The sequence below is a fragment of the Phoenix dactylifera genome, chromosome 11 (genome assembly GCF_051530095.1).
Source record: "Phoenix dactylifera cultivar Ajwa chromosome 11, Ajwa_hap1_PhDact_Kaust_v1.1, whole genome shotgun sequence".
Lineage (NCBI taxonomy): Eukaryota > Viridiplantae > Streptophyta > Magnoliopsida > Arecales > Arecaceae > Phoenix > Phoenix dactylifera.
In genome coordinates, this window is record NC_143200.1 from 27,242,049 (window position 1) to 27,263,705 (window position 21,657).

The 21,657-nt window shown below is 37.6% G+C and overlaps 2 protein-coding genes across 9 annotated transcripts in view; one reads left to right on the forward strand and one right to left on the reverse strand.

Moving 5' to 3' along the window:
* The window catches only part of LOC103702392 (protein ACTIVITY OF BC1 COMPLEX KINASE 7, chloroplastic), a 31,741-nt gene extending 30,679 nt beyond the window's left edge, over positions 1-1,062 (reverse strand). For 2 of the 3 annotated variants that reach the window (XM_088707618.2, XM_088707617.2), the window contains exon 1: positions 850-1,061. The gene's annotated coding sequence lies outside the window, so the exon portion shown is untranslated. Of the gene's footprint in view, positions 1-849 lie in introns of all 3 variants that reach the window. The other variant, XM_008784813.6, reaches the window with a different exon arrangement.
* A 4,721-nt stretch (positions 1,063-5,783) lies between these two features.
* Positions 5,784-20,071, forward strand: LOC103702393 (uncharacterized). Of its 6 annotated transcripts, none has more exons than XM_088707624.2 (14): positions 5,832-5,964; positions 6,485-6,613; positions 8,407-8,822; positions 9,604-9,850; positions 12,955-13,067; positions 13,331-13,410; positions 13,655-13,796; positions 13,919-13,999; positions 16,361-16,465; positions 17,237-17,419; positions 18,074-18,166; positions 19,084-19,223; positions 19,326-19,392; positions 19,497-20,071. In XM_088707624.2, exons 3-14 carry the CDS (start codon positions 8,430-8,432, stop codon positions 19,614-19,616), a joined length of 1,764 nt encoding a protein of 587 aa, XP_088563750.1. In that variant the 5' UTR covers positions 5,832-5,964; positions 6,485-6,613; positions 8,407-8,429; the 3' UTR covers positions 19,617-20,071. The 6 variants fall into 6 exon arrangements, with proteins under 6 accessions (XP_038983864.1, XP_008783038.1, XP_088563748.1 ...); XM_088707623.2 differs by having other exon boundaries at positions 5,842-5,959; XM_039127936.3 differs by lacking the exon at positions 6,485-6,613 and having other exon boundaries at positions 5,784-5,959; positions 12,955-13,076.
* The last annotated feature ends 1,586 nt before the right edge of the window (positions 20,072-21,657 follow it).

Below are 21,657 nucleotides of genomic sequence, written 5' to 3' on the forward strand. Positions count from 1 at the left end.
TCCAACCAAAGGCTGCCACTAAGTTCAGTACTAAACGTCAAACCGTGTCCATTTGCAATTGCCAATACATAAGAAGACAAATGAAGCATATAAGGCTTCTCCGAAACAAGTCCTAAATTTCTGTAGACTACAAGATGCATTGGACACGCCCATCCAGCAAAGCTAATTGTATCATATAAAATAGAAAATTTCTTCCAAACCTCAAGCAGAAAACCCCAAGATAACCTCGAATCTAGTAACTAAGTTGCCTGCCAAAGCTCTTTCAATCTTATCAATCCAACAGAGAGAAAGTAAAAGAAGAAAGAAAAAACTAATCGTTCTAATGTGTACGATTCCTCCAAACCAAAATCAGCTCTTTCAATCTTATCAATCCAACAGAAAGCGGAAGAAAGAAAAGAAAAGAACTAAACTTTGTAACGTGTACGATCCCTTCAAACCAAAACCATTCAGTCTTTCTCCCTCCAATCACAAGCCGTGACATCAAGAAACCAAGATCTCGAGGAACAAAGGCATGAAAGAAAATAAAGACGCTCAGATCACATCATCTGGACACTGTTATCCATATCAAATGAACAATCCTTTGCACAGAAAGCAGCAAGCAGGAAGAACGATCTGCAAAACCCCAACCCCAAAGAAAACCCAAATCTAAACACGACTGGCCAACAAAAACGATTTCAATTCGTATCAATCCAACATTCCAAGAAAACAAATAAAAGAAAAGGAATCAAGATTTCATCATGTTTACGATCCCACGAACCGAAATCCTTCGATTTTGCTCGCGGAACATTAACCATGACATCAAGAATCAAGAGATCAAGAAACGGAGAGGAAAAAAGGAGATGCAATCACCTGCGAACCACTGAGAGCCGGATCTTCTGTCTCCCTCCCTTCGTTTCTTGCTTCTCACACCGAAAAGAAAACGAATCGGAATTCAGAAAAAGATCAATAGGGGAGGCAGGGTATTTATAAAAGACGTGAGGCGGTGTTGAAAACAAGCGATTCTTTGTGGAGAAAAAAAAAATAGAGGGAGAGAAATTGGAGTGTGTGAGGGGAGGAAGAAAGAGTGTGGGTTTAAAACTGTTTTCGTCCGCAAAACGACAGACGGGGCCAAGTGCGCCCAACGGCCACCGCAGGCTTCTGATTGGTGCTTGCGCGCCACAACTTCCTTCCTACAGGTCCTGAGTTATTCTAGGCTAGCAAAGAAGGATTCACCTTCCTTCGCGCGAATCCACCGTTGGATCAACCACTCGTTGATGCAAGATCGTGCAGATGGATGAATGAACCATCTCAGAGAGCTTTGAGATCGGTGCAGTGGCGATCCCATGGTACATTCGCACAAAGAAAACTGAATCCTTCTTTTATGCGAAGGATACAACCCCGAACCAAACCCCCAAATAACGCGGATTTGGGTTATAGTTTATAAGACTGACCTGCAAAATGTAAAAATTATCTAGTCAACCGGAATCCAACCTTGTTGTCGGCGGGTTAGGTCTAAGTTGGCAGGGTCTCCATCAAGATGTAGGTGAGTCTCAATAATCTCTTATGAAGTTTAGATTTTTCTTCTTTTAATGTGGGGGAGGATTGAATGGGATGGAATTTTTTTTTTTTTCTTGCATATGATTGCTATTTGCCAGTTTTTAATTAATATTTTCATAATTCAATGTTTTATCATTTTTTAATATATTTTTGAATTTATGTAATATTTTTCTACCTAGGTTGATAGTTGACTTGAAATTATTTTTTTATAATTTGGAAAATATCCAGATTTGAATCGTGATGAGCAAGCCCTTAGAATGAGGCACCAATCAATTAATGGTGTGACTGTACTGTATTAGTAATGGATATGCCCCACGGAATAGTACCATACTGACACAAGGTACGCTGGATTTTCACCAATTGGCATATAACCAGCATTCTTTGGTGAACAAGATTTATCATTATTCAAACAACAGCGATCCGAGCCAGCCATTAGTAGCTAGTAATATGCCTGAAAGTAGGTGAATGTGTTAATATACCATTTGATTTGTTAGCCATGTAGTTTATTTCCCCTATTATGGAGATTAGATGAACAATTCTCATTGCTTGTTTATATTGGTATCACTTAGGACATGAATTGTACAATACTAGCTACTTGCTTGCATATTTCATAATCAGAATAAGATCTGATTCTCTTGTGTTTGTGCAAGTGCATAAATCAGACTCCAGATTACAACTTTAGTTTGTTTGCTCAATGGCCACATTGTTTGAGACAAGAACAATCTTATACACCGTTAGCGACGCTATATGAGCAGAGATATAGACAGCTTTTTTTTTTGACCGCCATACTTATTTTCTTCAAAATTTTCTTATCGTGAATAACTAAATGATCTTAATATTATTCCCTTGTCAAGGATGGCATGATGAAATAAAACTAGATCGCAGGACAATGGTATTGGAATTTGCCAAAAACTTAGTAGAAAATGTTGTAATTATTTCTTTTTAACAAAAAAAGTGATCGCTAGAGTTCTAAAAAAAAAAAGCTGACAGAAAAATGGAAAATGCTGCTGAAATATTCTGGTGTTCACGCCGGTAAATCTGCCAAACCTGATGAAAAAGGGTTGATTCGAAGTCAAAAAATAAAAAGCATTCCCCCACTAAACTTCAAACTTGCAGTCAACGCATGGCATTCCATGTGGCAGACTGCATGCATGATGTCCGAAGAGGTGTCCATCCAACTACGAGGTAAGGACAATGGGCTTGCCTCAGCTGATCACTTCTTAGCCTGGTAACATTTTGCTTGCTAAATAATATTGTATCCATTCATGCACCAAAAAGAAGAAAAATTATAGTGCCCATTCCATCTTCTTCTCCCCTCATTCCCGTTCTACTGCCCTCTGATGGTCAGGAACAAGATGACGTTCCTTCTCAAACCAATGCTTCTTCTAGCGTTCTTGCTATGTATTTCCAGTATAGTCTTTGTGAAGGCTGAGGATAGCTCAGCTGACACTAGTAGCGCCCCTCCATGCCTATGTCTCAACTGCACTCACTGCAGCAATCCCTGCCAGCCTTTCCCTCCATCACCACCATATCCATTCTATGGAGCTCCGCCACCGCCGTCGCCATTTGGTCAGGGCTATGGAGCGCCGCCGCCGCCGCCGCCGCCAGTTGAGTGCCCCCCAACTCCTGTTCAGTGCTGCCAGAATCCCCCACCGCAGGGTTCAGGTTTCGCTAATCTCCCATATTACTACAATTATTCAGCCTCTTCTCCCTTGCCAAAGTTCCACTGGGTCTGTGGTGCTCTTTTCTCCATCCTGCTCTCCTTTCACTTTGCTCTCTAGATTCTCGGAGGAAATGCTTTGTGCTCCGTCATGGTAATTGTTAGTGCTTGTGGCTTGGTTTGTTATTATGGGCTTATTGATGTATATTCTCTTTTTGTGGTATCTGAAGTCTAAATCTTTTGTGACATATATACCTGAAGCCCAAATCTTATTTTTACAAGAAATCTTGCCAGTATATGCATGAGTGTGGCAGATAAGCCCATCACTGCTCCCTTCCAGGGGTTCCAACCGAAGTTTGTAGATTAAGTTAGTAATTGTTAGCAGGTGTATCCTGGCTTTATAAAGTAGCTTTTCTCTTCTTCAATAAGATGGGAAATGCATGGATGCCTTTTGGAATGATTGTTGAGAAGAATACTTGAAGGGGACTTGGGCTTGAAGTGCCAGTCTTGGCCACGGCTCTTAGTTTTGGTGGTGTCTTGGAAAAGGGGCGCATCTGGAATGACCGGTTCCTCTGGAGCGGCCACGTCTGCAACTATGAGCGGCTTTTGGCGTTCGAACGTTTGCTTCTCCGAGAAAAAGCCGCAGGCCACTTTGCTCAGCATCTTGACCTTGACAAGTTGGCGTGGTTTCGGTGACAGGGACCGGGTTGGATCTTGACCTTGAAGATTCAGCTCATACTTTGATACATGTGCATAAAGCTACCCAACGGTTGACGCTACCAAAAAAAAAAAAAAAAAAAATCAATTATCAACCCGAATCCTATTACTCGTTAGGCATTCTTCCCTTTGATATAGGATATAATTTCTTCTGAATCTCTTAAAAAGAAGAAATTACATTCTGCACTGCATGCATTAACAAGGCCACGCCACATCAATCACCAAGTGGTGGATTTGATTGGGTTTGCTGTGTTTTTGATCATGATCTTAAGCAATTTTCATTTTTTTTCTTTTTCTCTGCATGTTCTTTCTCAAATGATTGTATGGATTTATTTAATGTTCAATTGGTATTCCCCCATTCATAGGCCTGTTTGTCTGCCTTTTATTACAATAGATTGTTCCGTATCCCTTTTTTAAAAAAGAAAAAGAAAATACAAATTGTTTAAGGAAGGATAAAAAAAAAATTCTTCATATCATAGCAATAGGATGACACTATTATAGTGCGAGGTTCAGGTTGTATCTTTTGCATGAAAGAATGATTGATTTTCTTTTGCGACATCAACTCTGCATCGTGTCTTGCACAAAATTTCAAAAAATATCAATCTTTTTCTTTTATCTTTCTGCATAGATCTTAATGCAGCTATTAGGCGACCCAACAGTTGATATCGTGAAAGGAGAAAAATCACTTTTTTGCGTGAAATAACACAACCTAAACCCTAGAGTGTATGATAATGATTTAGTAGACTTCACTACACTGTCTTGCATTCTCAAACTTATGCGGAGAACTTTAGCAGAATTGTCTCTCTTTCGCTTTATCTAATTGGGAGGATGCTACGACAATGACTTGTTGGGGAGGTGGCGTGTTTTATTTTAGCTAAGTAACCGCATACTCAATTTTGGTTTGGCTCCCAATTTTTATGGGAGAGGCATCCAATCCTATAAGGTACATTATTTATTTATTTATTTTCTAATGGCTTCTCAAACTTCATTGTTTTCTTTCTATTCTCTAGTACTTTTTTCCAATGCCAACAGCATTACTTTGTGCTCAATAATTAGACTTAGATACAAACGTTATGAAGTGTATATTAGGATCTTCGCATCAATCAATTAGTTGCACCTCAATATTCATATTAACATATCATATAATATTATATAATTGCAACTTAAACTAATCACGCCTAAACTTTCTAGAGTCTTTGATTCTAAGCCTGCAAGCAACATTCAAGTATAACTCTCATCTATACTAAACGGCTTCTTTTTCACTCTCACTTTCTTTAATTATAAAATAGGAAATGCACCAATGGAATAAAAATATGTAAATATAAAAATTATATAATTATGCAGGAGACCAAAAACACCTATCCTCACTGCTTACATGCATACGTAAAAGTGATAATTTCATTCAAAACCATAGTCTACTATATCGTTGTTATAACATCATAACAGGCATTGTAACAATTTCAAGCCTATATCCATCACATCATAAAAGAGAAAAAATAATAATTATTACAATATATTAGACATGAGGTGCCCCGTGCGCTATGCTTCCATTTTATAATGAACTAAACATGTTATAACACAAATTAGAATATTATTTAATGTTCAGGTTGTTCTTTTAATAAAATGGTATTTATTTTAAATTTATTATGTTGAAATTTTATAGAAAAGAAACATTATTAAATTTTCCATCGTCGTCCGCCGTTCTTATCATAAAACCGCTTTAACAGCAGCTAACAAGTGCAATATCAAATATTCAATATTAGATAACGTCCGTTATAATAAAACGGTTAATAACGGTATTGGCGGATGTCCGTTCCGTTCTATAGGAACGACGCCGTTCAAAATCGAGCCAGAGAGGCACTATAACGGTACCGGAAGCTGGATCTTCCCCTATAAAAACCCGCGTCGACCTCTCCTCGGAAATTTCCATCAAAAAGAATCTCCCTGGAATTAAGCCGAGCGGCAAAAAACCGAAAGAAATCGAGAAGTGGGGAGCTTTCCCTCCGCGTCCGGCGGACTACTCCATCGTCGCCTTCCTACCGCCGGGTACGGTCTGTTCCTCTCCCTCTCGATCTCTCTCTTCATCCCTCGTATGCGGTGATATCGTCGTTTGCTTCTCTCTCTCTCTCTCTCAATTCTTTTCCTTTCCTTTGCCATTGATTGATGGAAGAATCCATTCGTTGTGGCCGGCGACCTGTCTCTCGTGGAACTTCTCGAATTCTTTTTTTTTTTTTTTTTCTATTTCTTGATTTCCGGTTTTGGGATCGCTGGAGGATTTAGGGCTTTTTCGTTCCATACTGGAGTCCTTGAGATCTTGCAGTCCTTCATTTATATCAATCATTTAATAATGTATGCTTCTTAATTACGGACTATGGTATAAAAGGAACTAGTGGTTAGGAAGTCGTCTGCTGACCTAGATCCGGAAAATTTGCTCTTCTTGATGCATAAATCTAGGAAATCTTGAATGATGAAGTATTAGTTGTTGCTAGAATGACCGATATTTTGTTAGATATTCCGATCCTTGGTCTGGATATTGATTCACCGTTCATTTTGCTCATTGATGTCTTGGAGGTTGGTGATTTGATTGCTGCACGGAGCTTCTTTGGTTGAATTACTGAACGAGATGTTTATTCTTGGATCCAACAGTGCCTGCTTACTAACTTAATGACTCACTGAGATTGCTTTAATTTCTCTTGAGAGGTACCTTTGCAACTTGAAACCTAGACAGTATTTTTCGGCTTTTTATCAGGTTGTGCAGAGCGCAAAAATTCTGTTTAATGCAAACAAATTCATGAGATTTCCGTAAAGATCTACTATTTGGTGATTACTTTCTTTCGGTTCAGTGAGCTTGCTTCTTGGTCCAAATTCCTTTCTCCAAGTGTATGAAAAAGAATTTGCCTTATGGAATGTTTTGGTCTTGGCCTTCATGTCAAACGGTTGGATTAGTGATGCTTTTGAAGTTTCTCATTGATAGACAATCCATGGTGTTGTTTTGTGGACTCCTATGGTTGTAATGGGTATCTCTACTCTAAGAAAATGAGAATTGCACTTTATAGCTATTAAGAGCTTACATTTTTCCAGTATGAGTTGATGTCTAACATAAAGGATCTTTGAAGTTATTTGATTTTCTCTTTTTGATCTACAGGCAAATTCTTGAAAGTTGTCATGAGTTGAAATTTCCTGCTTAAGTTTTATTTAGTGTTTTACTATTCTTTTGTTTTAGGAAGCTATCTTCACATTACTGGAATGTAGGAATATAGGCGTCCTGTTTTGAGTACAAAAAATCCCACAAAATTCCACTTGTGGATGCGCACTTTTTGGTTTAGCCAGGAGGTCCTGGAATCTGTATGACTGGGTTTAAGAGTGGCTTGGAAGTCTATATGTGGCCCATTACTTACTGGTAAAAATTTCAAAATAATTGAAGATTTGCCTGGTAAAGCTTCCTAACATTTTTAATGTATATTCTTTATCACCTTGTCAACCCACTAAACCCCTTCTAGTGGTGATAGGTTCTTTTAATCCTCTTTCTTCTTGTTCCTTTTATCTGCTTGTTTAATTCAATCCTTGAAATGCGCTATCATTCCAGAAATATCTGCACCAACTGGTGGTGGCCTCTGTGTTTGAGACCATGGGATGATATCAAGAAATATCCATACCAAGAAAGACTATTTAACATATAGAAGTGTTTTATGCGACATATGTTGTTACTATGTGTATGCATGCTGCATTTAGTTAACCTGTCATTTATAGATGATCAATAGAATAATTTGATGTTAACCAAGGTTATATCGAGAACAACAAAACTAGTTGTGTAGAAAAATAAAAAGGGTTCATGGGATTGTGCCTTGACGCAAAAAGATACCACAATTTTTGGGTTACCTATATTAGAATGTTTAGTTTTTGAGTTTTTCTTCTTTCTTTTTCCCCTCTGATAGAGGGCGGGGCTTGGTGCAATGATAAGATTGCTTCATTGTAACTTAGGTGTCATGGTTTCAAAACGTGGAAGCAACCTTTCCGTATGCGGAGATAAGACTATGTGCATCTCACCCTCCTAGACCTACAATGACGGGGCCCTCATGCATTGGGATGCCATTTTTTTACCATTTTCTGTTTGCCGATCTGATAATTTTCTGCATAACTGTGTTGTTTTTATGTTTTATCTATAAGGTTTTGTACTGAATGTTATTGAATGATCCTGCAACATGAAGGAGCTACTTTGCCTTTTAAGTCATTGCATTCTTTGAACTTTGGCATTCTTTGTTCTTCTTAAGATTTTGGTAATATCTAATATGGTATGGACTGCTTGAAAGGTGTTACCTCAAACTTAGTACAGGTGCTTACTTGTAATTGCTCACTTGAGAGCTTATAACTGCTTAGCATATGCATTCTCATTGCAGGAGAATGATTGTTGTGCAATGTACTTGAGTTCACATATTACCAATTATCTACAACTTATTTGAAGATATCTTTCTTCGTCCTCTTAAATCATGCAGGTGTAAGGGAACTGTGAGATCTGATGGCTATGATTGACGAGCCACTCTATCCAATTGCTATACTTATAGATGAGCTGAAAAATGAAGATATTCAGCTGCGCCTAAATTCCATTCGCAGGCTTTCTACAATTGCACGGGCACTTGGGGAAGAAAGAACCAGAAAAGAACTAATTCCTTTTCTTAGTGAAAACAATGATGATGATGATGAGGTACTCCTTGCAATGGCTGAAGAGTTGGGCGTATTTATTCCATATGTTGGAGGGGTGGAATATGCTAATGTTCTGCTTCCACCTTTGGAAACATTGTGCACTGTGGAGGAAACTTTTGTCAGGGACAAGGCAGTTGAATCATTGTGTCGAATTGGAGCACAAATGAAGAAAAATGATTTAGTAGACTGGTTCATCCCTTTGGTAAAGGTTAGATAACTTTCTCAAATGTTGGTACAAGTTGTTATCTTTTGATGTTTGGTTAGTACCTGCTTGATATTCTTCCTTTTGTATTTGACTTATTATGGGTGTGATATTTATATTCATTTTGCAAACAGACTTCCAATATTCATGGACACGCAGGGACGTACATTCTTGTACTATTTTTTTATCCTCTTCTTTTTCTTTTTATCTTCTTGAGGATTATGGTAAAGGAAAAAACCATATTATTCTCGAGGACATTCGTCATCTTGTTTGGGGGACTATCTGGCAGAAATTTTACATATGTTGCTGGTATAGCAGTTTGCCATGATGGATAATGATGTGCTGAAATTGATGTATTTTATGGAGCTGTTCTTCCTTCAAAGTTTAGGGGGACTGTACTTGTATGGAAGAAATTTTACATGTGTTGTGGTAAAATTGAGCATCTTGTAGGAAATTAGAGATTGTAGTATACCTATAATTCTGGTTTGTCATATTGCCTTATGTGAACTTTCTTTCCCATCAATTAAATCATATACAGAAGGAAAAGTGTGGTGCTCTTAAAATATTTCTGTAAGACTTTGTTATAGAGCTTTCATGTTGGCCAAAAGCTTGAGTTTATTGAAATTTAAAATTTTTCACAGTTCTCATATTAATTATGTCCTTGCTTTCAGTGCTCTTGCCTTGATGTAGAAAGTTCCACTTTACTCTCCTTTGACATGTCATTTTGAGTTTAATTAGTTTCCTGGATTTCCGTTCATTTTTTCATGCTGTGATTTCTTGCCTTCAGAGGCTAGCAGCTTGCGAGTGGTTTACAGGTCGAGTTTCCTCATGTGGTCTGTTTCATATTGCCTACCCAAGTGCACCAGATCAGTTAAAGGTGGAATTAAGGTCCATCTATGGCCAGTTGTGTCAGGATGACATGCCTACGGTGAGAAGAGCTGCTGCATCGAACCTAGGAAAATTTGCTGCTACGGTTGAACAAAGCTATTTGAAGACGGAAATCATGCCAATATTTGATGATCTAACACAAGATGGTACTGTTTGGTTAATATGTTTTATTAATTTCTCATTTGCCATTTGTTAGGATTATTTCTTTGTGTAACATGTATTTCTTCACTTATTGGTTGTATGTTTTTGAACATGTTTATCAATCTCTTTGGATTTTTATATAATCATGTCAGTGAATCCTATGACTGTGACATGTTAATTCACTGACATGCCTAACTGTTACTATAAAATGACTCATTTTATCTTTTGATTCCGAGTTGTTATTGTCTGCTGCAAATTGCTTTTGTTTATTTCTGCTAGCCTGCCATCTACATTTTCAGACTAATTCTGCATTTCTTCATTTCTTATAAGCAATGGAAGAAAATTATAAATGGCAGTTTTGGGGAGAGTAAAGTTATTTTCACACTTTCTTTGAATAATGGTGACAATTATGTTATAGAAGGCCTATTATAATGGCTGTATGACATTTTCAGAGCACCTTTGTCATGTGCTTAGTTGTCAGAATCAGGAGGTGGGTGCGGGTTTGGGGAAGTAGATACTTTAGAAACACATTTACAAAGGAAGCACCTAGTTATCCTATCATAATTAAGGTCAAGATTTTGGGAAGATTACGAAGCAGCATGTTATCCTACATAGAAGATTTTGATGACATACATTATGAACACATAGACATATGCTTGCCCTATCATAATGCGAACGATAGGGTTGTATTGGGTGTTTGTCTCAACTCCTGGTTCTTCTGTTTTGTCTTCCTCATTTTAATGTTGTGCACTCTCTTTCTCTCTCTCTCTCTCTCTCACCAAGTGGTTGCATTCACAAAAACACCATAAAAAAAAGAATACACCAATAATCTATTGTAGCTGTCCATGCAATGCATGCCTATCTGCAGGTGTGCAACTCACTCTTCTGTCTAGCTATGTTTGTGTGTATGAGCTGGTATGAATAATGACATATGCAGATATCATGGTTTCTAACTTGGTATTAGTTCAAGCCCATATACTGAACTGTATCAAAAATTTGAGGGCTGGTGCCATTTCAAAGCTATCAAAAAGAATTTGAAAAATCTAAGAAAATGGAAAAAGAAGAATAAGAAAAATAAAATATTTGAAGATGAAACATATGAATTATTATTTTATGGCTTAATATATATGGCTTGGTTGAATAGTTAAGAAATTGTGAGCATTAAGAAATTGTCTAAAACAGAGTACCATACAAAAGCTAAGAAAGAGCAGAAAAGTTTATTAGGCATCATTCTAGATTATAATATATTATTTACAGGCAACGTCGTAAACATAAATGTGTCACTGGATAAGGAGTCTATGTGATGTGCCCAATTCTTAGTTTACCATCTCAATTTCAAACCAAAAATTATAGTATTGCTAAAATAATGACTGATAGCAATCATCAAGAATGACTGAAAAGCAACTGAGCTTTTAACTTGATGAACTCAAGGAAGCAACTTGAACAGGCAACTTACTAATTGGTGCACAGTACCCACCTACTTGAGTAGGACTCGACCAGTTTACAAGGATGGAATGATCCAGCCATCTTAAGTCACGGGTCAAATACTACTTGGCCAACTCATACCTTGATTCCCTCTACACTAAGGACAAGATCAAGCAGATGCTATGCTAAATTCATCAGTTTCTGAACTTTAACTGATCAGAGAATTGTTCAGTTATTAAAATTGGCCACTCATTGTAGCTTTTCCTGGATACATTTGGATGGGCCTCTCCAAAGCCGTATTATCAGCCAAAGGACGCTTCTCAGAGAGAGCTTCAGCGAGAGATCCAATAGTGCTTATAACTCAGAGCGCGTTTCTTATGGGTTGAGTGTATAAGACTACAATGCCATTTGGTTAAAGGGGTAGGCTGATGTGCCTCCTGATTATGCTAATTATCTGGACATCTACGAGAGGCATCGTTACTCGACGAGATTTTAGATATCGGTATGTATGTTGTACTTTAAATATATATAATTGATTGTATTATTTTATATTTTTTATCTCACTAGTTGATTTTAGGATATTTCTTATTGCTTCTTATAGCAAACAACATCTCATTAATCATTTTATATTTTGTATCACTTTAAAACAATAAAATGCATCATTTTGGCTATATCCGGATCATAGGAACATAAAAAAATATCAAGAAATATTAAATTATATTTAAACTTATTAAAAAAATAAAAAAATTGATTACCAATAAATCAAATCTAAAAAGCTTTAAAAAAATGGGTGTGTTGGTACCGACACGTCCAAGCATATTGTGTGTCGGTATGGTACCGAACTGGTACCGTATCGAGCCGCCCGCCGACCAGTATGGGTCTTGGTATCGGTTCGGCGGACCTTGATTCAAATATATATATTCATCTTGAAATTTAGGAATATTGCAGATGGATTTCGTCAAATGCACTTTTATTAAGGCCATAGGGATGGGGATTTTTCAAGCCTAACATATTATTGCTAAAATAACAAAAAGGACCACAATTTGACTCTTAGTAGCCAGAATCTTCTATGTAGGTAATACAACCACTTTGGAATCTTCCTAGAATCTTGAAACTGCATCCACTTCCTAAGAGCTTCTTTACTAAAAGCGTTTCTAAAGTAACCACTTTTGTGCACTTGCTCCCCATTCTGTCAACTAAGATTCGACTGTAGAGGGAACAAACCATTCTACAGGATCCTTTAGGCCTGATATATTACTCCTTAAATAACAAAGTTGTCCACATTCTGTCTATAGAGGGGACAAACTATTCTACATAATGCATTGAAGATGAATTAATCATCTTCTTGACCTCAGGCATCAGTTATGGCTGAAATTGGTATTGACTATTGAAGCTTGGATGCTCGCCCCCAGAATGTTTTATTCAGTATCTTTGCTGATGGATTTCATGTATTATTGCATGGATGTAGTGGTGATGCTTATTGTTCAATGGATGGTACTGGTAAGCGATGCTTATATTTTCATGTCTGCTTGGTACTTACGTGATTTATATGTTCTCACTTTTGTATTTCAATATTCTAGGTTGGTGTATTTCTTTATGAAATTACTGCACTTTTTCTTTTGCAACTTCAGTTATCTCTTCTATGCTGCTAAGTACGGATGCATTTAACATTTCTCTGTCTCAGACCAAGATTCTGTGCGCCTCTTGGCTGTTGAGAGCTGTGCAGCACTTGGGAAGTTGTTGGCACCCCTGGACTGTGTAGCTCACATCCTTCCAGTCATTGTTAATTTTTCACGGGTATTGCTGGCATGTGCTATGCTTTCTGCTTAATATGTGCTGTTTTTCCTTGATTGTTATAAGCAAAACATATTCTGTAGTTTCGGCACACATGGTTGCGCCAATAGAATATGCTTCCTTCATTGGTCTTGGTCTGCAAAATTATAGTGTTCACATGTATTTATATTTATAGCGTGTACATTTAAATGCTGCTAAAAGATTATCATACTGGGTGGGTTTTTAGTTCATGGATTAAAGTGCATTTGTTTAAACTTCCTGAATAGGATAAATCCTGGCGTGTCCGCTATATGGTTGCGAATCAGTTGTATGAGCTTTGTGAAGCTGTTGGCCCGGAACCTACGAGGTAATACACTCATGACTTCTTATATTACTATTATATTGCATCAAATAGCTAATTCTTATCATTATGCTATCATCTTAGTTTTTCTATTAGGTTATAGAATGTGCAATCATTTACATTCATGTGAACAAAAATATTTGGTCATATTAAAGTCAAGTAATTAGTTCCTTTTCTTTTCCATATTGTTTTGATTATATCTGAACCTTTGCAAGATATGTCATCCTTCTTGACCTCTATGTTGTTTTAGGGCGGATTTGGTGCCAGCATATGTTCGGCTTCTGCGTGATAATGAGGCTGAAGTACGCATAGCAGCTGCAGGGAAGGTGACAAAGTTTTGCCGGATCTTGAACCCACAACTCCCAATCCAGCATATCCTTCCCTGCTTAAAGGTATATGTTGTACAAAATCTAATACAGCTCCTAGTGATGGTGAACATGGAACTTGCATATGTCCCTTTCTTCATTCTGTTCTTTGTACGATCTTTTTTATATACAAATATTATCCTCTCCAGGAATTGTCATCAGATTCATCACAGCATGTTCGCTCAGCTTTGGCGTCAGTAATCATGGGTATGGCACCTATATTGGGAAAGGTAAGAATAATGTTGTGAGCAACAATGTTCTTCTGTCAAGTGTGAACCAATATATTGTTGGTGGGGTTATCTGTTGCTTTCTTTCAAGTACAAATTATTTGTGTTGTAATGTTTACCAAATCTGTTTTGCAGTTTTTCTACCTTTACATATTTGCTTTTCACTTTCTCATTATCATTGCGCCAACTAGAATCTAATTTCACTTGATAATTGAAACTTTTGTTCTTCTTGTTTTATATATTTTTTTAAAAAAATATTAGCTGATTTTTGTGCTTTTCGTTTCTAACTCTGATATATATTCAGTTGTGACAAATAGCTCCATAATGCATGGTAGCTATGTCCTAGGGTTAGGGATGGCAATTTTAGCCTACCCATTGGGTACCTGATCGGTGAAGTGGGTTTTACCCGATTTGTTTAAGCCCCGAGGTGGGTACCGGTTTTACATGTGATACCCAAAGCAGGTTCAGGTCGGGTGCTGGTAGTGGTAAGGCCCGCTCCGAACCTGTTCTGATATAATATATCCCTAATCCCCCTCTTCACTTTGACAGCTGTCATAGTTTGTTGTCCATGCGCCCCGCCCCTCCCTCCCCGAGTTCCTTCATCCATCCCCTCCCCGCGCTCCTCTAAATCGATCTCCAATCCCCCCTCTTCTCTTAACCATCTTACCCGATCCCTTCTTCGATCTCTGTCATAGAAATGATACTTGGTATCTTACTTGAGCGATCTCCTCTGACACTGTGGAGGGATCACCGATCTCTTCTTACTGCTAATACCCAATTTGCATTGTTGCCTCCTCTTATCTTAGCCATCCTTTCTGTTGCCCTTGCTAGTGGCAACATTGCCACACCCCAAAATAAAACTAGGGTTCTTTTGCTTCCTGGTGATTATCTCCTAAACCCTCAATTCGCCTACCGTTTGCTTTCCCTTTGATTGCAAAAGGAAGAGCTCAATCAGTGCCCCTTGCCATGCCTCTGTATTGCGATTGCTTCTCCCACGCCTATCGTCTTTGAATCTTTCGTCCGAAAAATTCTAATATTTTGTAACTCTTTTTTCCATTTCGTTCTTCAGATACTACTGTGATTATTGTGACACTTACCTCACTCACGATTCAATAAGTTTGTTTTTTGCTTATCTTTCCTGTTTAATTTTTTGTGGTTACTGTTCCTATTGTTATGTGTTGTTTAGTTTTGGATGTTTGGGTTTTCTCTGCTATGACCTCTCAGTGGAAATAATACCCGACCTGACCTGCCACAGCCTGCCCCTCTAGTCTACCCAACCCGATCTAACCCAAGAGGGGTACGGGGCGGGTATAGGTACATGGTTTCCAATTGCAGGGCAGGTACGGGTATTGGCCAACCTGAACCATACCCGATCGTTGCCATCCCTACCTAGGGTTTTCAACAGATTAAATGGTGAAATATTCTTGAATTTGTTTGCTAGAGACATGTCCACTGCCTGGCTCTTAGTGGCTGTTGTGCATGTGAATGAGAGATGTAATTGCATCTGACTGTGAAAGCTTGGATGCCACGTGCTTTATTTCTGTTTTTTATTTTGATCATAATTGCAGGTAATTATATGAAATAACCTCAGAATTATTGATAAACTTTGTATGTCCCACCTTTGCTTGATTCACATTTAATATGATCTAGTTTTATGATTTTAATTGGTTCGAAACTTTGACTATTTTGTCTTTTCGTATCATGGCAACATACAAAAATTATCCATTATTATTTTGTTTTTTGTTTCTCAGGTGTTTCTGGTGTTCTTCATATTTGTTGTCAACATTTTGCAACTAGAAATAGAATTGTGTACTACTTCAATTATTGACAATATCATCCTTCTTGTCGCATAGCTTCATTTTACATTTTTTTTTTGGTCTGTTAGTCCAGAGTAAAGGTTTGTCAATACAGCTATAAATTTGCTTATGTAATAAAATCTTTAGATGGTATACACATAGACTCAATTTTATCTTATGTACTCATTGACTACTTAGGTTTTCAATTTTTTTAGTCTGTTCAGAAGTTTGAAAAATTTGCTGTCTAATTGATTTTGGAAGTGCCTGTTCTGGCATCTCTCTGTGCCTTTGTTTTCCATGTTTGTTCTTTGAATAAGGAATGAACTGGTTGCTTGTGTTTTAACTAATGCATGGTCTGTGTTGAAGAATTGTTCTGTAGTACGAACTTTAAGGTTAGCCACTTAAGGTTAACTATACAAATTTGCAGATGGCTCCCAAATTCTGCTACATGCCACCAGTTCACCATGTTTTCTATTATTTGGTTACCTAACATACTTGTCACTTTTACATCCATTTTATCTTTAATTAAGATTTAAGGCATAATCACCAATTTTGGTGTTTTCTGTAGGATGCTACTATTGAGCAACTTCTTCCAATCTTTCTCTCTCTTCTAAAGGATGAGTTTCCTGATGTCCGACTAAATATAATCAGCAAACTTGATCAAATCAATCAGGTGAGCATATCGTTTAGTGGCTTTATCAGAAGTATATTCTCTTATGGTTCCCTTTTGTTGATTTGTAGTACTGAAAGAAACCTTACCTCATTCCTAAAGGCTTTTGGTTTCTTTCTTTCTCCCTCATATTCTTATACATATGCAGATTTAAGATTGCATTGTTTGTTTGATACTAAAGCAAAAGCCCAAATTCAGCTTATTTTCAGATTCTTCTGTTTCAGGTTCAAGTCCACCTGATAGTACCAGAGCTACATTATAAGAACATAACATGCATGGAATAGTTGATGAAATAATAAAATAACATAAAGCAAAGTGATCCAAGTTCTTTCCTGCTGCAGTAACTGTCTACTTGTTATACATGGAAGAGACATAACAAGTGCATACTGATGTTCATCACATGAATTAAGCAGACATAGTTTGACTGCATCAGTTATTGTTATCCAACTTTTGTGAGGAAAATTTCTGCTCACTTAATGGAAGAGGCAGAGCAATCTCTCCCTTTATTTGACCATGTGATCGAAAGTTCTGACCGTTGGTATCAGTTTGTTGTCTTGCAGTATTCTACCTTCCATTATGTATATTGGTGGTTCTGATGCTACATATAATTAAAAGATGCAATTACTGCAATCTAGTCAGCTTTCATGAGATAGAAATATCTATCTGTGATGATAGTATTTTCTAGTTGGGTTACAAAACATAGTTCTTGCATTAGTTTTTTTTTTTTTTGAATAAATTGTTTGTGTTTCAGTTAAAATATAAATACTCATGCAGGTTATTGGAATTGATCTTTTGTCCCAATCACTATTGCCGGCTATTATGGAGCTTGCAGAGGATAGACACTGGCGGGTTCGGCTAGCCATAATTGAGTACATCCCTTTATTGGCGAGTCAGTTAGGTGTTGGGTTTTTTGATGAGAAACTTGGTGCTTTATGCATGCAGTGGTTGGAAGATAAGGTAAAATTATTTGTCATAATATTCATGGCTAAGATAGTTAATCATAGAACTATTTTCAGCATTCCTTTTAATCTTTACTTTAACATCATCTTGCTTTGGTAATTATCCATTCCCAGTGTCTACTTTGGTTTTCTGTTATCGTTGTAGGGATATATGCTTGACAGTATCGAAAGGGGTTGATGAGTCATGTAATTGAAACAATAGAAACACCTCTATTCATGAATTTACATAATTGCAGCTGTTATGCTTCAAATGGTTGCAATAAATTACTATGACCTTTTGAAGGTTAATGCATATCTTGTGGGTAGGCTCTGGGTAGCTGTATAGAAAAGAATATTGTTGTGTTCTCTTAACAGAAAGAGATCTTCATTCTTATTTTTGGTTTTGACGTCTCATTGCTTATTATAATTTGTGAGATTATTTGCAGTCTTGTGGCTCTTGTAATTAAATGCGGCCTCTCTCTCTCTCTCTCTCTCTCTCTCTCTCTTCTCTCTCCCCATTTAGACAGCTAATTAAATCTAATTAGCTGGGAGGACTGAGGTGTTAAATTCCAACTTGATAGCACATTGTTTTTAAATTTAGACAGCACCAAACTAAGACAAATTTAGAAAGAAAAGGTTATTACGTTGACCAAAAGGCTTGATTGTTTCGCAGGTTTTCTCAATTCGAGATGCAGCTGCTAATAACTTGAAGCATCTTGCAGAAGAATTCGGCCCAGAATGGGCTATGCAGCACATAATTCCGCAGGTTAGCTTTTATCATTATCACTTGTAATAGCGTATCCTTCTGTATGAAGTATTAGTATCTCTTTCCTTTTCTATGTCCTCACTGATTCTCTGTATGTTAGGGTCGCAACATTCAATAAAATGGCGATGCTTTAAAAAACTTGAAAATTGAGTCTAATCAACTCCATCTGGAATTTATATAATTAGTCACAGATGTCAATTATGGCACTTCACTTGCAGTGGCTGCCACTAAAATATACTGACTACATTTGTTATTAAGTTTGAGTAAATTACAAAAATGCCCTTGAGGTTTACGTTTATTACACTTGCATCAAATAGTTTGTAAAATCTATACTTACACCCTGTTAATTTAACAGCGTTAGTGAATCCATTTACCTCATGTGAAAAGTCCAAATTGTCCGAGCGATGAGTGAATTACATAAATCTCTATGAGATTAGGGATAAATTATACTTACATCTAATAGTTTGAAAGACCTATGCTTATCTTCTTGAGGTTTATTTCTATCCAACACTTCAACCCATAACTTAATAGAATGTTAGCCAAATCGTTAACTTAACCCGAAGCTTGAGTAAGGGCTAGTCTTGGGCCTAGAAGGCAGGCTGAAGGCTGGGCCTGGGCCTACGTAACTTGTATTGGCCTTTGGGTAGAGCCCGGCATGGCCCATAAATAGGTCTAATAGCAAGATTCGCTAATTTCTCTTCGTGGAACACAAGTTAGACAATTTGGAAGTCTGAACAGATAGAAACTTAAGAGGTACGGCGGAAATGATTGCGAACTTTAACATAATGTTGTAAAGTTTGTGCTGTTCACTATGTCTCACCCCCAACCCCCACCCCCTCCAAAAAAAAAAAAAAAAAAAAAAGAGAGAGCAAACAGCTTTGTATTTTGAAGACACACCCTGAGAATTTCTTTTGCAGGTGCCGGACAAAATCAGTAATCCACATTACTTGTACCGTATGACCATTCTCCATGCAATTTCTCTACTAGCCCATGTTATGGGTATTGATATTACATGCCAAAAGCTGTTGCCTGTGGTGATTGCTTCCTCAAAGGACAGGTGAATTCTGAATCATTCATTTAGCAAGCATCAATTTCTTTCACTAGGTATATATATCATAGTCAGTTGAACATGTCACCGAAAAATCCCATACACTGCCAGGGTACCCAACATCAAATTCAATGTGGCAAAAGTTCTACAGTCTCTTGTACCCATTCTTGACCAATCGGTAAGTAGGAGAATTTGCATAATGCTGTTGTTCTATATTTTATATTTTGCTGCCATCATGGTATTTCAATCAATTTGGGTGGGGATCAAAATTCTATATTACAGGTGGTTGAAAACATGATTCGTCCTTGTCTGGTTGAGCTTAGTGAGGATCCAGACGTGGATGTCAGGTACTTTGCCAACCAAGCGCTACAAGCATGTGACCAAGTCATGGTGTCAAGCTAGGGAAGGGTTCTAGCAATTTGATCTCCACACGTTTGGTTCAAATTTCCCTTGATCTTTTTATCCAAGAGTTGCTCTGTACCTTGCTGGTGATATCCGTCGTGAATCTTTAATTGAATGATGAGCAAAAGGAACACTAATATTTAGAGTACCTCTGTATGTTAATATGTTAGAATGCAGGTGTTCTAGGAGAAGGGAACTTTCTTTTTGATTTTTAAATTTGAATTATTATAATTTTTACTAGGTTTTTGGTTTTGAGCTGAAGTGCAGCAAAATTATCATGAGAATACTTGTGATCTTTTTAATTTTAGATTGATCACTGCTTAGGATGGGATGTGGCACTGCTGTTTGTGTATTTTGGGCCTTTCTGGATCTTAAGATGACGTTTTTTTTTCCAGAAGTGTGTATTTTGTGATATGATTTGATGCCAAATTATGATACAGGAGACGCTTGGCATATACTTCGGGACCCCTGAATGAAGATTGCTTGGAATTTGAGGTTTTGATATTCCATCCTTAGCTATAATTCAGAACTTACTGGATACATGTTCGGTGTGTCTAAGGATTGTTTTGACTAGAAATTTTATTTTAACTCATGTATAGGCATAGCTGTTTGATTTGACATTGAAATCACGATTTTGGCTCTCTCGTCTTTAGTTTTCATGTCATGATAAGCCAGAATGACTTTTTAGGCCAGTTTATGCTGCCTTAATGGTTGATGTGATGGAAAACCTTGGTCATCTGTAGGTACGAAATTGATTCCATTTAATTCTGTGAACACGAACGTTTGAGTTATGCACCAGATGTCTATTTCACAAAAGAGACTAAATCATGCCTTTTCTGATTTGTTAAACCAACAATGATCCCGTGACAACAACTTAGAAATTAAATGAGGCTTCGAGAACCTGAGTAAAATGTTAGATCATTTGTGGAGTGCTTTTAGTAAAATGCTTCATGGCGCCGCATAACGTGTATTCTGCTGGCTTGGCAACTTGGTTATCAACAACCCCAACGCTAATTTCATCGGTTACACCAATACCCCCGTCATTCGTGGCAGGAAGAATTTTCTCCTAAGAAAATTTCCTAATTAGGTCACATATGGTACCACCACGAATCATTTCCTAAGAACATGCTGTGATACCACCAAGTGCTTTCTCGGGGCAGCTCTGGTTTCAAACCGATTAATAGATTTTCCGCCGGTTCTCTGGGAAAAGGATGGTGGATGGGGATTAGCTCCTAATCCAGGGGAAAATAAACACGTTATGATAGAATTTGTCGTATGCCAATTCGACACCTAACCTACAAACAACAACTAAAGATGATCTAGGCACCATCAAGATTACATGTTATACGCTGTAACCCTGCTTGAAACTAGCCCAAACATGCCCATCCTGGACTTACCCCAAACACTAACCTATATTCAATCAAGTCAGTTCAAATATATGGCCTCAACTTCTCATCACCGAAGGCATAGTCTTGAAACCCAAATTTAGATAGATTTGTGCAGGATAGGTTTTGATTCATTGTGGGCACCTAACTTGTGTTTTTGATCTTTTGAGAAATGCTAACATTTTAGTTATTTTTTCCAAGATATTACCTTTCAATTTTCATCAAGAAGAAAACAAATTAAACTTTAATCAGATCTTTTCCAGGCAAAATCACTCAATAAGATATTGCTATATGCCTTGTGCATTGCCCGGTTCCTAAATTAACAGGGTCGTTGGTTTCACCGGGGATCTACGGGCGTCGTACGACGGGCGACCGGCAATGGCGGCTCGGAGAGGGGGAGCTCTGGAGGCGGTTCGGTTCGGGTTTGATGGTCCGGCGCGAAGTACACTTGCCGCGTTCAAACGGCCAAATGATCGAGCGGTAGAGACCAGCGCGGTTATGCGTAATCACTTGAGTAGCTCTATTACTTTTGTTAAATATCTAGCATACCATGCGTAATCACGGGAGACTTCAACTCTAGGAGATGGAGTTCGCATTATTATGGCGAAGTTTAGAATTAAAGTATCATCTAAATTTTTCCACGAAGATATTCGTTA

Excerpts from the sequence above, each read along its gene's own strand:
- LOC103702393 (XM_039127936.3), top strand. The coding sequence starts at position 8,430 with ATGGCTATGATTGACGAGCCACTCTATCCAATTGCTATACTTATAGAT. Across the intron at positions 13,077-13,330 it reads ATTTTTCACGGGTATTGCTG|GATAAATCCTGGCGTGTCCG; the intron begins GCATGTGCTATG and ends CTTCCTGAATAG. Across the intron at positions 18,167-19,083 it reads TGCAGCACATAATTCCGCAG|GTGCCGGACAAAATCAGTAA; the intron begins GTTAGCTTTTAT and ends TTTCTTTTGCAG.